This window comes from Psammomys obesus, unplaced genomic scaffold, assembly GCF_907164565.1.
Source record: "Psammomys obesus unplaced genomic scaffold, mPsaObe1.curated_primary_1811, whole genome shotgun sequence".
Classification (NCBI taxonomy): Eukaryota; Metazoa; Chordata; class Mammalia; order Rodentia; family Muridae; genus Psammomys; species Psammomys obesus.
In genome coordinates this window covers 20,654,882-20,669,737 of record NW_026596039.1, presented here as the reverse complement: position 1 = coordinate 20,669,737, position 14,856 = coordinate 20,654,882, and the positions used below count along the sequence as shown (strand labels likewise).

At 41.9% G+C, this 14,856-nt stretch overlaps 1 protein-coding gene across 2 annotated transcripts in view; it reads left to right on the top strand.

Moving 5' to 3' along the window:
* Positions 1–8,395: 8,395 nt before the first annotated feature.
* Bbs4 (Bardet-Biedl syndrome 4) overlaps positions 8,396–14,856 on the top strand; it is a 28,614-nt gene continuing 22,153 nt past the window's right edge. Inside the window, exons 1-2 of one of the 2 annotated variants that reach the window (XM_055622069.1) lie at positions 8,421–8,444; positions 12,790–12,902. In XM_055622069.1, coding sequence (XP_055478044.1) covers positions 12,846–12,902 — 57 coding nt within the window. In that variant the 5' untranslated portion in view covers positions 8,421–8,444; positions 12,790–12,845. Of the gene's footprint in view, positions 8,445–12,789; positions 12,903–14,856 lie in introns of both variants that reach the window. The other variant, XM_055622070.1, reaches the window with a different exon arrangement.

The window sequence follows — 14,856 nt, the reverse complement described above, 5'->3', positions numbered from 1 at the left end:
ATGCGAGTGTCTATCTCTAAAACAAATTTCATTATCCAGGGCATTGCTCTGAACAGATGAGAGCCCACAAATCACACTCAAGAAGAGTTGCAAACATGCTTCTGGAATGGGAATGCCATATTTATCAAGTGTTTAGGTGATAGAGATTTCTCTTTCTTTGATAAATTGTACACATCTTAGGTTTAGTTGAATTTAAAAAAAAAAAAAAAAAAAAACCCTAAAACCCTGTTAAAAAAACCCCCCCCCAAAAAAAAAAAAAAAAGATGCAGGAGTACTATTAAGCTCTGTTGTCTTTAAAGACATCTTTGAGGCCCCTTTCCAGTACTCAATTGCTGGTTTTTAGTCAATGTCACTTCTGAACTTTATGTAAATGGGTCATCTGTACTCTTAAATTGCTTCTTTCATTTATAATGCTTTAAAAGAGTCTCCATATTATGTGTTAGATCATTTTTTGGTTTTCAAGATGTTTTTTTTTGTTTGTTTGTTTGTGTGTGTGTGTGTGTGTGTAGCCTTGGCTGTCCTGGTTCTCCCGATGTATAACAGGCTGGCCCTGAACTCAGAGATTTCCCCTGCTTCTTGTCTTCCCTAGTGCTGGGATTAAAGGCATGGACCACCCTGCCCAGCTATGTATTCCATCCTTCTGTATTACTGAATAGTTTATTCAGTGTCTTACCAATGACATTATTATTACTCACTACATCCCAATCATAGCCCCTTTCCTCCTCTCCTCCTGGTTCCACCCTCCTTCCCTCTTCCCCCATTTCCTCCTATGCTACCCCTCAGAAAAGGGGAGCTCCCCACCAACCCACCCCAGCACATTAACTACGAATAACTTATGTTGTTTCTCATTAAGGCAATATGGTTTTGTTTTTCTAACTTTATGTGTATGGGTCTTTTGCCTGAATATAGGTCTGAGTCTTTGGAAGGCACTAAATTCCCTGGAACTGGAGTTGCAGACAGTTGTGAGCTGCCATATGAATACTGGGAATTGAACCTGGGTCCTCTGCAAGAGCGGCCAATGCTCCTAAGCAATGAACTCTTTCTCCAGCCTGTGCTGTGTTTTTGGATACATGTCTATTTTTTTCTCCTGGTTGAATATCAAATAGTTAAATACGGGGTTCCTTACGTTTGAGGCCAAAAACTCCTACGCAAAAAGGGCATCACTTTAAAAACTCCTATGCAAAGGCGCATCACTTTATATGTCCGTGAATGGTGCACGCACTCCAGTTGCTCCACGTTTAAAATTTCCGGTTGTCAGTGCCTCATTTTTTTGAGATTGGAGCTTGTGTAGCTCAGGCTGGACATGAATTTAAGATGCTCCTGCCTTGGCCTCCTTAGCACTAGGGTAACAGACATGCACCACCACATCCAGATTTAACAGTGGTGTATAATAGATACATTATATACTAGCCATCTTAGCAGGTAGGAAAACTTACTTTAATTTATGATGTTACTTTCCCTTGATCGAAGTGCATTTGCATTTGCTGGGATGTAGCTCAGCATGAATGAAGTACGTAGGCCCTGCCATTGAAGTTGTTATTTTGCAAAAACCTGACCTTGTGCATGCTAGGCCTACTTTTTATTTCATTTTATTGGTTTTGACACACAGTGTTATTTTGCCCATGCTGTTTTCAAATTTGTGGGTTTAGATGATCCTCCTGCTCAGCCCCTAATGTTTCTGGGACTACAGTCTCTGTACTACTGATGTCCAGCTTGGAATTTTATACATTATGTATTTTTATATTATATACATTATATACATTTTATTTAATGATTTTTTTAAATTCTGTGTCATAAGCAGTATGTTTTATGCTGAAGTTTAACTTGATCCATCTCAAGTTAACTGTTTAAACTTTTGTGGAGTTTTACAATTAGGTAATCTAGTATCTCAAAATTGATTTCTTGTTAACAGATTTCATTTCAACAAGGATGTTCAATCCCAAAAGCTTATCATTTAGGGGGAATTAATATTTTATTAGAGATAAGTTAGTCTTTCTCTATGAACATGGTATGTATCTTGCCATTTATGTTGTTTCCTCTTTTATTGTGTTTTAAGATATGGTCTTATGTAGCTCATACTGGCCTTGAACTTACTATGTATAATTTGGAATGATTTTGAATACTTCCCAAGTATTTGGGTTGCAGACATGTACTCCCCATGCTTGGCTATTTAGGGGGGTTCTTAATTTTTTTTTCTAGTAGTGCTTTTTATAGCTCCCCTTAGATTTTTACCCTTGGGCAGTTGATATTTTACATATATATAAAATAATATATATGAAGTAATTCCATATATAATATATATGAAATTTAGTTCATATATATGAAATAATATATATAAAATAATTTCCTAATATTTCCTTTTTCTTTGAGACATGGTTTCATGCTTGCAGAACAAGTTTTCCTCAAACTCAGATCTTCCTGCCTCAACCATTGCAGTACTGGTATTATAGATGTGATAGACCATGTCAGTCTGGGGTTTTGTTTGTTTGTTCGTTGAAATGGAGTTCCTCTTGTGTTGCCTTGGCTGTTCTGGACTTGCTCTGTAGACCAGGCTGGCCTGGAACTCACAGAGATCTGCCTGCCTCTGCCTCCTGAGTGTTAGGATTACAGGCATGCACCACTGCACCAGGCAGTACTTGATGTTTTTAATATTCATTTTAAAGTGCCAATTCTATTTTTGCAGTTATATATAAAATTGATCTTATATATTGATTATGAAGCCATTTGCTAAATCTATTAGTTCTCGAAATAGCTCTGTGGGTTTCATATATGCAAAATTATGACTGCAAATGATGTTTTTACTTTTTTCTACCTTTGACATTTTTTGTGTGTAGGGGACGCACATGCCACAGCACGTGTGGAAGTCAGAGGACAACATTCTTGTCAGCCACCTTGCTGAGGTAGTCTCTATTGTTAGTGATGCTGTCTGACTTATGCCAAAGTAGCTAACTCACCACTTTTGGCTTTTTACCTGGGAATGAAACTCAGGGTGTCAAGTTTGTGTAGCTACCAGTTTTATTTTCTGGACCATTTCTATGATTCACTTCGGATTGTGTGTTCTGTGTTGCTCTTCCATCCTGGTGGCAAAAACTAGTACAATTCTAGAAGAAAAAAATGTAGCAGTGACATTCTCATTCTGTTCTCAGTGTCAGAGGTAAAGGTTTTCTTGTTTTTCTATTGTGCTATTTAGGGCTAAGTTTTTTAATATATGCATCTTCCAAACCTGGGAGAGTTTATTTCCCTTCCTTCCTTCCTTCCTTCCTTTCTTTTCTTCTGTCTTTCTTCCTTTTAAGCATGGCTAAATTTTATCAGATGCCTTTCTGGTTTTATCAGATATGTCAGAGTCTCTCTGTGTGGAGGGTTAACAGACTGTATATCATGGGCTAAAATCAGTTCATAGACTTTTTGTACATCAAACCCTTGACCTATTTTAAAAGGTTGTGCTGTAGGCTATCCTCTAGTTACTGTCCAGCCCGCTGCCTATTGGCAGGCAAGTATAAACTATCCGGTTTAACGGGAGGGGCAAGATGGCTCAGTGGGTAAAAGTGCTGGCTGTTGAATCTGATGGCCTCAGTTCCATCGCCAAGACCCACATGATAGGAAAGAGCCAACTTCTGCAAGTTGCCCTCTCCTAATAAGCTAAGTGCTATTTTTAGAAAAGGGAAAGGTTTAGGAAGGGGAGGGGAAGAGAATAGTCCTGTACAATTGAACTGTCTATGACGATAGGAATATACATTGAACTTTATGTACTTAATTGATGGTTATTGAACAGATAAATGTGACTAGTGTAAATGGATTTTTACTTGCAATGAATTTAAATTTAAGTAACGTAGTATGTTCTATATGGGACTTGTAGAACTAGAAATATATACACATGTGAAACATTGTACTCTTTAAATCTGTGCACCCATTGTTACTGTTCATATTCCCTCTGTAATGTCTCAAGTCTGAACGCCAGAGATTGCGCCACACGGCAGTCAAGTGCTCTGTCATTGAATTTACTCCCCAACTCCCCACTGCCATTTTTCTAGAAATCATTCTCTGACTCTTCATTGCTTGAGGAATGTATTTTGCTTTTTCTTTGTGGTGTATTTGGATATAGAATTATTTATTTTTATTTTATTTATTATTTATACAGTATTCTGCCACCTGCGCACCACAAGAGGGCACCAGATGTCATGGTTGAGAGCCACCATGTGGTTGCTGGGACTTAAACTCAGGACCTTTGAGAGAACAGCCAGTGCTCTTAACCTTTGAACCATCTCCCCAGGCCCTGGATACAGGGTTGTTAAGTTGTGTTTAGGACAGAGTCTCATATAGCCCTGCCTAGCCTCAGACTTGCTGTGTAGCTAAGAAAGAGCTTGAACTTCTGGCCCTCCTACCCCACCTCCCAGGTGATTATGGCATGGGTACAGATTTGAATCCATGCTGAATTTTTCATCTTTCAGGATTTTAAAGAAGTTATTTCATTATACTCAGCTTTTGGGGGTGTTGATTTCAAGTTTTTTGGTTTGGTTTTAGGTTCTCTCTCTGTGAGTATGTGTTTGGTTTAGTGGTTTGTTTATGTTTTTTTTTTTTTTCCCCTGTGTAGACCAGGCTGGCCTGGAACTCACAGAGATCTGCCTGCCTCCTCCTCCAGAATGCTGGGATTAAAGGCATGTTGCCACCACCACCTAGCTGAGTGTTATCTTTCATTAAACTTGGATAATTCACATATTTCTCATGTTCATAGTCTGTCTCCTTAGATTACTGCTGTATGTAGATGGCTCTGCTATTACCCTTTAGATTTCAGTGACTCTCTACCTCTTGTTTTCAATGTATATACTTTTCATTTAACTGTATTTTTTTGTTTGTTTGTTTTTTGTTTCAAGACAGGGTTTCACTGTGTAGCCTTGGCCTTCCTGGACTCACTTTGTAGACCAGGCTGGCCTCGAACTAACAGATCCTCCTGCCTCTGCCTCCCTGAGTGCTGGGTGCCACTGCACCTAGCTTTCATCTAACTGGTTTTAAATTCTCTGGTTTTCTCATGGCTCATTTATTAAAATTATCTGATGAGCTTTGTTCTCTATTGTGTCTAGCCTTCCCTTATGCTTGTGTAGTAACCATTTTCTGCCAATACATCCCACTGCTTTTTGAAAATTGTACAGAAATCACAATACTAAAACTGGAAGAATGTCCTCACCACACGTGCCGTGCTTTATGCACCCCTCCTCATAAGAAACATAAATTTAAAACTTACAATAAAGGCTTCTACATATTAAAAGTATTATCTTCACATGGCTCCTTCAAGGAGGTTTTATATATCGGAAAACAGGATCATGAACTTTCTAACATCATGCTTAAGGCTCTCAATCTTAGTAACTGGCTGAACAATTCACCAAATTTGTTTTTACATTGAGAAACCTGGCAGTATTCCTTTGACATGTGACATGAATCTCCCTTTCATTCGACAACATCAACTTCTATGATCATAAATGTACTCTACTTCCTATATTTCTTCTCTCTCCCTGCTCTGGGAGATTAAGGTCTTGCTATATCGACCAGTTATGGCCTTTTTCGAGTGATCCTCCTGCCTCTGCCTCCTGAATGCTGACATTACAGGCATGTGTCGTTGTGCCCAGCCTGTTTGTTTTGGAGATAAGGTCTTGCCAAGTAGCTCAGCCTAGCCTGGAACTCACATGTAGCCCATGGTAGCCTCAAATTCATGGCAATCCTCTTACTCTTGTTTTCAGCCTCCTGAGTGCTATGACTACAGGTATGAGCCACTGTGCCAGATCTTTTATCTGTCTGTCTGTCTATCTGTCTGTCTGTCTATCTGTCTGTCTGTCTATCTGTCTATCTATCTATCATCTGTCATTGACAGTGTTTCATGTAGCAAGGCAAGCTGACCTAGAATTCACTGTTACTAAGGATGTTTATGAATTTCTGATCTGTCTGCAGCCTCTTAAGTGCTAGGATTATAGGTATATGCCACCATCCACCTGCTTTTTTTGTGTGTGTGCACCATCTCTTTTGTCCAAGCAAAGTAATCTCTCCTAGATTATCAGTTCTTGGCATTTTTAAATTAATATATCTGTTCTTTTGGTTTTTCAAGACAGGGTTTCTCTGTGTAACCTTAGCTGTCCTTGAACTCACAGAGATCCACCTCCCTCTGCCTCCCCAGTGCTGGGACTAAAAGGCATGTATCACCACTACCCAGCCCTATTTTATTTTTTGAGGCAGGGTCCTGCTATTTAGCACTGGCTGTCCTGGAACTCTCAGTGTAGACTGGATGACCTCAAACTCACAAACATCTACTTGCCTCTGCCTCGCAAATTACTGGAGTTAAGGATGTGCCACTACACCCTGTTAATTCTTGGCATTCGTAATTCATTCTACACTAGTAGTTAACAATAACTCTTCTGCTGTTCCTTCTGATCAAGCCATTCTTTCCTCAGAACTCGATGTTGCCTACCTGTTGCTCTTCATGGTAGACATCCTCATATGGTCTTGGTGGGTCTATGTCATGGGACTGTACAACCTCTTCACCCATGGGAGCCAACGCTTTCTCAGTGTTGTTTTTTCCAGCTGTACTGTTTTCTTTTGTGCTGCAAACTAGCCAGGCTTTTGCCATCCTCAGCGTCTGGTCACAGTTTTTTTGTTTGTTTGTTTGTTTTTTTGTTTTTTGTTTTTTTTTTCGTTGCTTTAGAATTCTTCCCTGGTTGGCACATTTCCTCAGCCTGTCTCCTTCAGCTAATAATGCCTCATTCATTAGACGTAATTTAATTATTATGTAGAAAAAGCTTTCCTTGTTAGTCTAAGTCCCTGGTTATTTTCTCCTACTATTCTACATTTCTCTTTCTGAGCAGTAACCACAATCCTGATGTTATGTGGTACATTTCATAAATTTTATTACTGGCATAAATATGTCCACATAGTGTAAAATTATCTCTGCTCTCTGGTTCTCTTCCTTAGAGGTAAGTGTTGTAACCTGCTTAAATTCTTTAGCACCTCTTTTGAGACTTATTTTGTTTCTTAGCATAACTATGGCTCCTCTGTAACACATGCTGTAGCCTTTAGCATATCAGAAACCATTTTGCCTCCAAGTGTCCATTTTGATTAAATCTCTAATTTAATTTCTCAAACTTTGTATACTTTGTTAACTGGACACTCAATGAAGACTCCTAGCTGCGAAACCAATCAAATTATAAAGGTTAGAACTGCTTTGTCTAGTTAGTCAAAATGATGTAATGTTTCCTACACCTGGATACCTGGTTCCATTTTTGTTACCTGGTTGTTAACTAGTTGCGGTTCGTTTCCTACACCTGGTTACAGTTTTGTTACCTAGTTGATACCTGGTTCCGGTTTTTTTTTTGTATTAAACAAAAAAACCTGCCTTAGGAGCAGCCCAATGTCGTAGTCTGGCTCCCGAGTCCAGATTATGGCCCTGACCGGTTAGTTTCCGTTTAGCCTTCAATAAACCATTGACTCGAGCCTAGTGTCTGAGTGGTCAGTGAGCGTCTGTTCCCGAACCCGTAACAGTAACCACTTTTAGTTTTCTGAACATTCTTCCAGAAATGTTTTCCAATAAAGAATTGTGTACATATTATTTTTGCTTTCTTTTTTATTAACATAGATACTATATTCATTTTTGCGTGTTGTAAATTATCTGTTAATAGTGTACCTTGGCAATTCTCTCATCACGTAAATAGTTGCCTTTTTTCATATGCCATATAATATGAGCTTCTTATAATTTATTTTATTACTACTGTTGGGTATTTAGGTTGTTTTTCGGCTTTGGTTTATTCCAAACAATGACACATTGGATTCCTTTATATGTAAAGCTATGTCTCATGTCTACACGTAGAGAATAAACTCCTATAATGAGACAATTGGGTTAAAGGTTATGTGTATTTTAAGTTGTGTAGTTGTTGCTAAGCTGCTCTTATTGGAAGCTTGCCCAATTCCTTTCCATGGTGATGAAGAAGGAATGCTTTTCTCGCAAATATGTCAGTGAAAATTTTTGTTGTCAATGTAAGAGGTAGACCATCTCTTGGAAACATCAGTTTGCATTCTTTCTCTTCCCGGCAGTTTTATTTTCGTACGTTTAGGAGCTACCTGTATTTATTGAGTGAACTGTGTCTTCACACACTTGGCTTCGCTATCTGATATCTAACCCACACGCTACACTCTAAAATCGTCCCGCCCGGTGCAGGATATCTAATCTCCCGCCGAGCGTTCCCTCACGCACTCCTTCCGAGCCACGCCACCTGCTGCCGCGCCTCCCGGAACCTCCCGACTTCTCCTCTGTCTTCCCCCGGGCAACTAATTCCTTCCTGGCTGAAGTTCCTCCTCCTGCCGTCCCTGGCTCCGACTTCCGGTTCGGCTGGTCGTCCGGGAAACAGTTAGCTTCCGGCCGCGCAGCGGTGGGCGGAGCCAAGATGGCTGAGGAGAGACTTAGGATGGTAAGCGCGGAGGTTCTCAGCGGTGTCGCAGTCGGCTTGGGGGAGCGGCGGGTTCCGGCGGGGCGGCGGGGCCGGGCGGGGCCGGGCGGGGCCGGGCGGGGCGGCGGGGCCGGGCGGGGCCGTCTGCGGAGGCCCCGGGGAGAGGCGGCGCGGCCGGGTCCCACTCCCCGTTGCCTGGGCGTCCTGGGCGAATGGGAACCTGTGCAGCGCTTCGCGTGTTTTGGGACTGCTCTTCCGGCCGAAGAGAGCTTTTGTGGATATAGCTGTTTTTTCCTGTTCCGTAGAATTGTATTTTGGGGGGAGGGAGGGCTGGTACTGCACCGTCGCTGGACAGTTTTTGATAACACATGGATTAGAAATAGGATGAAGCCTGGGATCTTTCAGAGCCCCTGCCCTCTCACTGCGACATGTTTTTTCCAGTTGCGGTTAGATTTCGGAAAAGCGCTGTTTCGAATTTAGCTGGCTTAAATTCAGCGCTTTTCGCCCACAGAATGGCCTCCGTGGATTGGGGCTGATCAGTAGTAATGGGCCGAGTGCACACTCTGCATCTCCCGTGCCCGTGCTGTCTGTGGCGGCCGGCTGTGTACACTGTATTTGCTGCCCTCGGGTTTGCCGCGGTCCTCGAGCCTTAATCTCCCGAATGCTGGGATTACAGCAGTGCCTTAGCACTCCCAGCTAAAACTTTTAATTGGCTTATAATAATTGTGTGTTTATGAGGTACAGTGTACTGTGTATAATGGTCAAATCAGAGTAATTATAGTATTTTTTTTTGAGGTTTGAACCTTTAAGCTCCTCCTCCCTAGTTCTTTGTAGAATATAAATTTTTGCAAATAGCCTCGACATAAGCATTTTCTCATGTCTATTGTAACTTGGTTCCTTTTATTGAACCTCTCCCTCTTCCTCTTTTTCCTCTCCTAACTTTTAGTGACCTCGTGTGTGTGTGTGTGTGTGTGTGTGTGTGTGTGTGTGTGTGTAGCCCTGGTTGTCCTAGAAGTAGCTCTATGGACTTAGTTGACCAGGCTGGTCTCCAGCTCACAGAGATCTCCCTCAGGAGTACTGGGATTAAAGACATGTGCCACCCCTGAGAGACCAGCTTTTTGAGCGTTCACATACGAACAAGAATATTTCTTGGCTTTCTCTGCCAGGCATATCCTACTTAGCATAATTTTTTTCCACATTGCTGCAGATTAGACTTCATTCTTTTTCATGACTAAATGAAATGTACAAACTATAGTTTATTTACCCCCTCGTTTATCATCGTCGGGCACCTCCACTGACACTGTGAAGAGTGCGGCAATAGAAGAGCACAGCATGTCTTTGCTACAGTGATTGTGTTCATTAGGTGTATTCAGTAGTAGCAAAGCTGGATCATAGGGTCTTTTCATATAGCCCAGGCTAGCATCAAACTTACATCCTCTTGCCTCAGCACTAAGGTACTGACTTTTGGGTATATGCCACTGGGCAAGGCCTGATTATTCTACTTTAGTTTTTACACAGTAGTGTTTTGTTGTTGTTATTTTGTTTGTTTTTGCTTTTTGAGACAGGGTTTCTGTCTGTAGCCTTGGCTGTTCTGGACTCACTTTGTAGACCAGCATGGCCTCAAACTCACAGAGATCTAACTGCCTTTGACTCCCTGAGTGCTGGGATTACAGCCATGCACCACCATGCCCAGCTCAGTAGTTTTTTTTTTGAGGACTATGTTCATAATTGAATCTAATTTATATATGAAACCTTGTCCCTTATTTTACTGTTGTGTTTCAAACCCTGCCCTGCACTAATAGAGTGGTTTTGGTTTTTTTACATTGTCTTTTAAAAACTACCATGGAAAGCTTAGACAGTAAGCTAGTTGCCTCTGGCTGACAGTTTTATAATGCAGTGTTGTCCATTGTAGGGCTCCCACTGCCAATTTATTTGCATAGTAATGACAGAAGTCTAATCAGAAAACTCAACACAGAGAAGAAAGCTCAAATCATAAGCTAAAAATTGAAATAGCATGATTGCTGCTTCTAGGTTTAAGGTGTTGGCACCATTGTTTTGGGGTATCTACTGGTGAAGACTGCTCAGACACCCGTTTAAACCAATACAAAGTCTTTATGAGCTGGTGGGCAGTGGGCGACTATACTGAGTGTTCAGGATCCCAGTGTCACCCTGAGCCTTTATCTGGATGAGCTTTTAAGCACAACAACTCTATTCTGGGTCGACATGCCAGAGGCAGAGAAGTCAAAAGCAAGGTTACTACATTTAAAGGCTTTTCCAGAGCTGTGGACGCTGACAGATCATGCCTTAGTTTTCCTTTTGGCAGGTGGTGCTGTGTGCTGAGTTTTATGGCTTAACTGGGACTTCCATCAAGTCATGTGTGTATAGAGTGTCGTGCACATGTGCTACAGCATGCTCATAGCGGTTTGATGACAACTTTCAGGACCTACTTCTTTTCGTCTGCTGTGTGTTTCAGTGATCGACTCTGTGTCTTTTCTTACATGGTCGAGTTCTTTGGACTTGAGTTCTTTGGCCCTACAATGGACAGCTGAGCCTTAGTTGTGGGTCTTATGTCTAAAGTGTATGCTATCGCCAGTACAGCCTGTGGAAGATCTTGTCTCATAACACTACTTTCAGAGACTGCAATGTTTTCTCTAGTACATCAGTGGTCTGGAGACATCTGCATACACAGATATACCCTTTATCAAGGAAGCCTGCCACCCCATTTTCTGAGTCTTTTCCCCAAGGACACTTCAGTTTTAGATGGCAAGCCTTGATGGGATGTCGTAGCAGCCACCACAGAGCCACGCGGCTGCCACTCCAGTAAGGAGGCACACTAGGGAAAGACAGCATGTCAGGCCTAGTCCTCCTCCGTCCTCAGATCAGCCTCATTAACAGCCTCCTCATCCATATATTAGAGATGCAGCGACGCATCCCTACTCATCGTTCAGTTGGTTCCCATTTAGGTACCAGTTATGTTGTCGACTTTTTGGGGGGAGGATTTGAACATTTGTTACCGTAGGTAGGGCGCTAATTACAAACCAGAGAAATTATTTCCCCGGACTCGTTTGGTGAACTAGTAAGTTTGTGTAGGGTTACTTATGGGCGCATAGGTGACCTACGACAGCTACATCACTGAGAAGCCTCCCCTAGCAGTGGTGATTGCTTCTCAACTCTGCTTTCATGAACAGCTTTCAGGGACCCACCATACTGTCTCCCCAGCAAGTATTTACTACTCTCATGACCTTGTGTCTGTGAATCGTGAGGCGTTTGAGCTTCATGAGAACAGTAAGTTTCTTGAACTCCTTGAATCTTCCTAGCCTCCCTCCTCCTTCCAGGAGGAAGTGGCCACATAGTGTAGCACTACTTTAAACTGTTTTGTTTGGGGTTTCTTAAGCCTCTACCTCTTTTCCAGTCCCCTAATCCTAGGTAGGAGAGAAAGTTAGGAGGGAAAGGGGAGATAGGTCTCTTTAGACTTAGTTCTGGCTGCTTAGGGTCTTTAGGTCCTTTGGGGCAATATCAGTCTCAGTCGTCAGGATATCTAGCAGCAGCCTTCTTCCTTCTCTGACCATCTCCTCAAAGCCTCTCCTCCCCCGTCTCTCTGAGCATCCTTCAAAATGTTCCTCTCTCTTGGGCATCCTCTCCAGAGCCTCTCTGGCATTTATACCTTCCTAGAGTCCTCAGAGTTTCACTAACTACAGCTGACAAAGACCATGGCACTCTCCAAGCCACATGGACAAACTAAGGCAGTCCCATATTCCACACTTGGGATTAAAACAAAAACAGAGTATAGCATAACTGAGTTTTTAAAGAAACCAGTACCTCCACTACAACATAGCATACTCCTTTCATGAGTCCTGAAGGCGTTTTAGAGTGCAGACTTTCGTGCAGACTTATTTCTGCATGCTGTAGCGGCCATCAGATACTTTACTACCCGCTGACATCCGCCTGTTTATTGCTTTTAGTTTTGTACTTCTGTCCTGGCGGTTCCACAAGCTGCACTTTTTCTTTGTGTACCAAGATGCTGAGAATACTTACCCACTTTTACCAATTCATTTGCTCATTTCCCTCCTTCTTTCCTCCTTTTCTGTTTCCTAATGTAATTTTTTTCGAAATGTATATGAACTGAAATCTGAGTCATCTGCACTTGCCTTTTGTTATTTTTATAACTGTCATTATTTTGGTGCTGGGAATTAAACTCGGGTCTCATACACACTAGGCATGTACTATACCATTGCATTTCACCCCAGCCCTTTAGAATTTCTTGTGCTAGGGCTGGATCTCAGTAGGGATTATATGCAGTTTGTTATTGCTGTTACAGTACTCTTTTGTTGTTGATATTGTTTCATTTTAATTTTTTTTACAAAAGTTTACGTGTATGGATGTTTTATCTTATTATGTGTAAGTATACCATTTGCATGCCTAATGCCCACAGAAGCCAAAAGAGGGCACCGAATCCACCGGAACTGGAACTACAGACTTGTGAGTCACCACATGGGTGCTGGGAATTGACCCTCGGTCCTCTATAAGAATTATAGGTGCTCTTAACAGCTGAGCTGTGTTCAGGTCTTATTGTTTTGCCTTTTGGTTAGCCTCAAACTGGAGATCATCCTTTCTCAGCTTCCTGAGAGATGGGATTATAGGCATGCATCACCACTGTGCTTGGCTTGGTACCCTTCCTTGTGATGTATCTGAGTGTGGAGTTTCTTTTGCCAGTTATGGAGGTGCATGCCTACTGGTAGTATATGTTGAAGAGTCAGAAGTTGGAGGATCATGAGTTTTAGGCTAGCCTGGGCTATACCTTTTAAACTTCTTTTTTTTTTTTTTTTTTTTTTTTGCAGCTGGAGTGATGGCTCAGTGGTTGAGATCAATTTGTTGTTCTTAGAGAGGATCCAGGTCCCATTTTCAGCACCCACATGAGGGCTCACAACCATCTATGAGTAATTCCAGGGGATCCAATGCCTTTTCTGACATCTGTAGGCACCAGACACACATTTAGGTGCACATACATGCAGGCGAAACATTCATACACATAGAATAATCAGTCTCTTAAAAAATTTCTTTTTATTCTGAAAAAAACTGCAGCCAGTATTTTTCCCTTCATCAAGGCATATAAATCATTTTGCTGTTCTTACTTTTTTGTTTTGAGACTGAGTCTCATTGTAGAACACTGTCCTATATAGATGAGGCTAGTCTCCAACTCTGATAGCCTCCTTGCTCTGTCTTCCTGAGTGCTGAGATTAAAGGTGTGTGCTGCCACAACTGGCCATATCATATACCATGATATGGTATATGATGTATACAATTAGGGAATGATAAAAGAAAAATCCATTTAAAGATTTTCTAATAAGTTACAGAGTAAGTTGGTACACTATTTTCGTGTCTGGCATCTTCCTCAATTGCTCTCTAGCTTATTTATTTTATTTTTTATTTTTGGTTTTTTGGTTTTTTGACACAGTTTCTCTGTGTGACAGCTCTAACTGTCTAGCTGTAGATAAGTCTGGCATGGAGATCTACCTGCCTCTGCCTTGCTCCTGGGATTAAAGGCGTGTGCTCCCATACCCAGCCTTTAAGACAGGATCTCTCTCTGCACCTGGAGCTATCGATTTGGCTGGGTTGGTGGACAGGGAGCTCCAGGGTCCGCTTGTCTCTATTTCCCCAGTGCTTAGAGTACACACATGCTGCTGTACTCAGAAACATGAGTGCCAGGAGAGGGCACCAGATCTCAATATAAATGGTTTTCAGCCACCGTGTGGCTGATGGGAATTGCTCTGAGGACCTCTGGAAGGGCAGCCAGTGCTCTTAACCTCTGAGCCATCTCTCCAGCCCCTGTACTTAGCTTTTGCTTGTACTGGCCATGGGAACTTGGATCGTCTTGTTGTGCCAGAGGCATTTTACTGCCTGAGGTGTCTACCTTCATTTTGTCAAGCAGAGATCATGGCTGTCGATATGGCCTAGCAGATAAAAGGGCTTGCTACCAAGCCTGGCGAGAGTTGGGTCTTGGAAGCCACATCATAGAAGGGAAGAAAAGACTCTTGAAGATGTCCCTCTACGCATGCGCGCACACACATACTCTCTCTCTCTCACAATGTAAAGAAAAAATCAAACATTTTCTGGTTTGACTGCGGAGAAGTAGAGCATTTAATATACTTTATGAGGTATTTAACACTTTAGTGTGTTAATATGAGTGTATGCTGTACATTGCAGTGTTGGCACAGCATAATGCATACATGTATGTTGCATGCATGTATCTGCATGTGATATGCATTATCCACTGAGCACGTTGTATAGCTAAAGAACAGTGTGGTGTGTCAGTCACTCGGCGCCTCTTTGTATGTGTCTTTGTCTAGTGAACTGAGTACATGACTGCTGCGTGACTGACATCCTCGCATGTGAACGTGCTTTCAGTTAACGGTACATGGGGCGGCTTTAACAT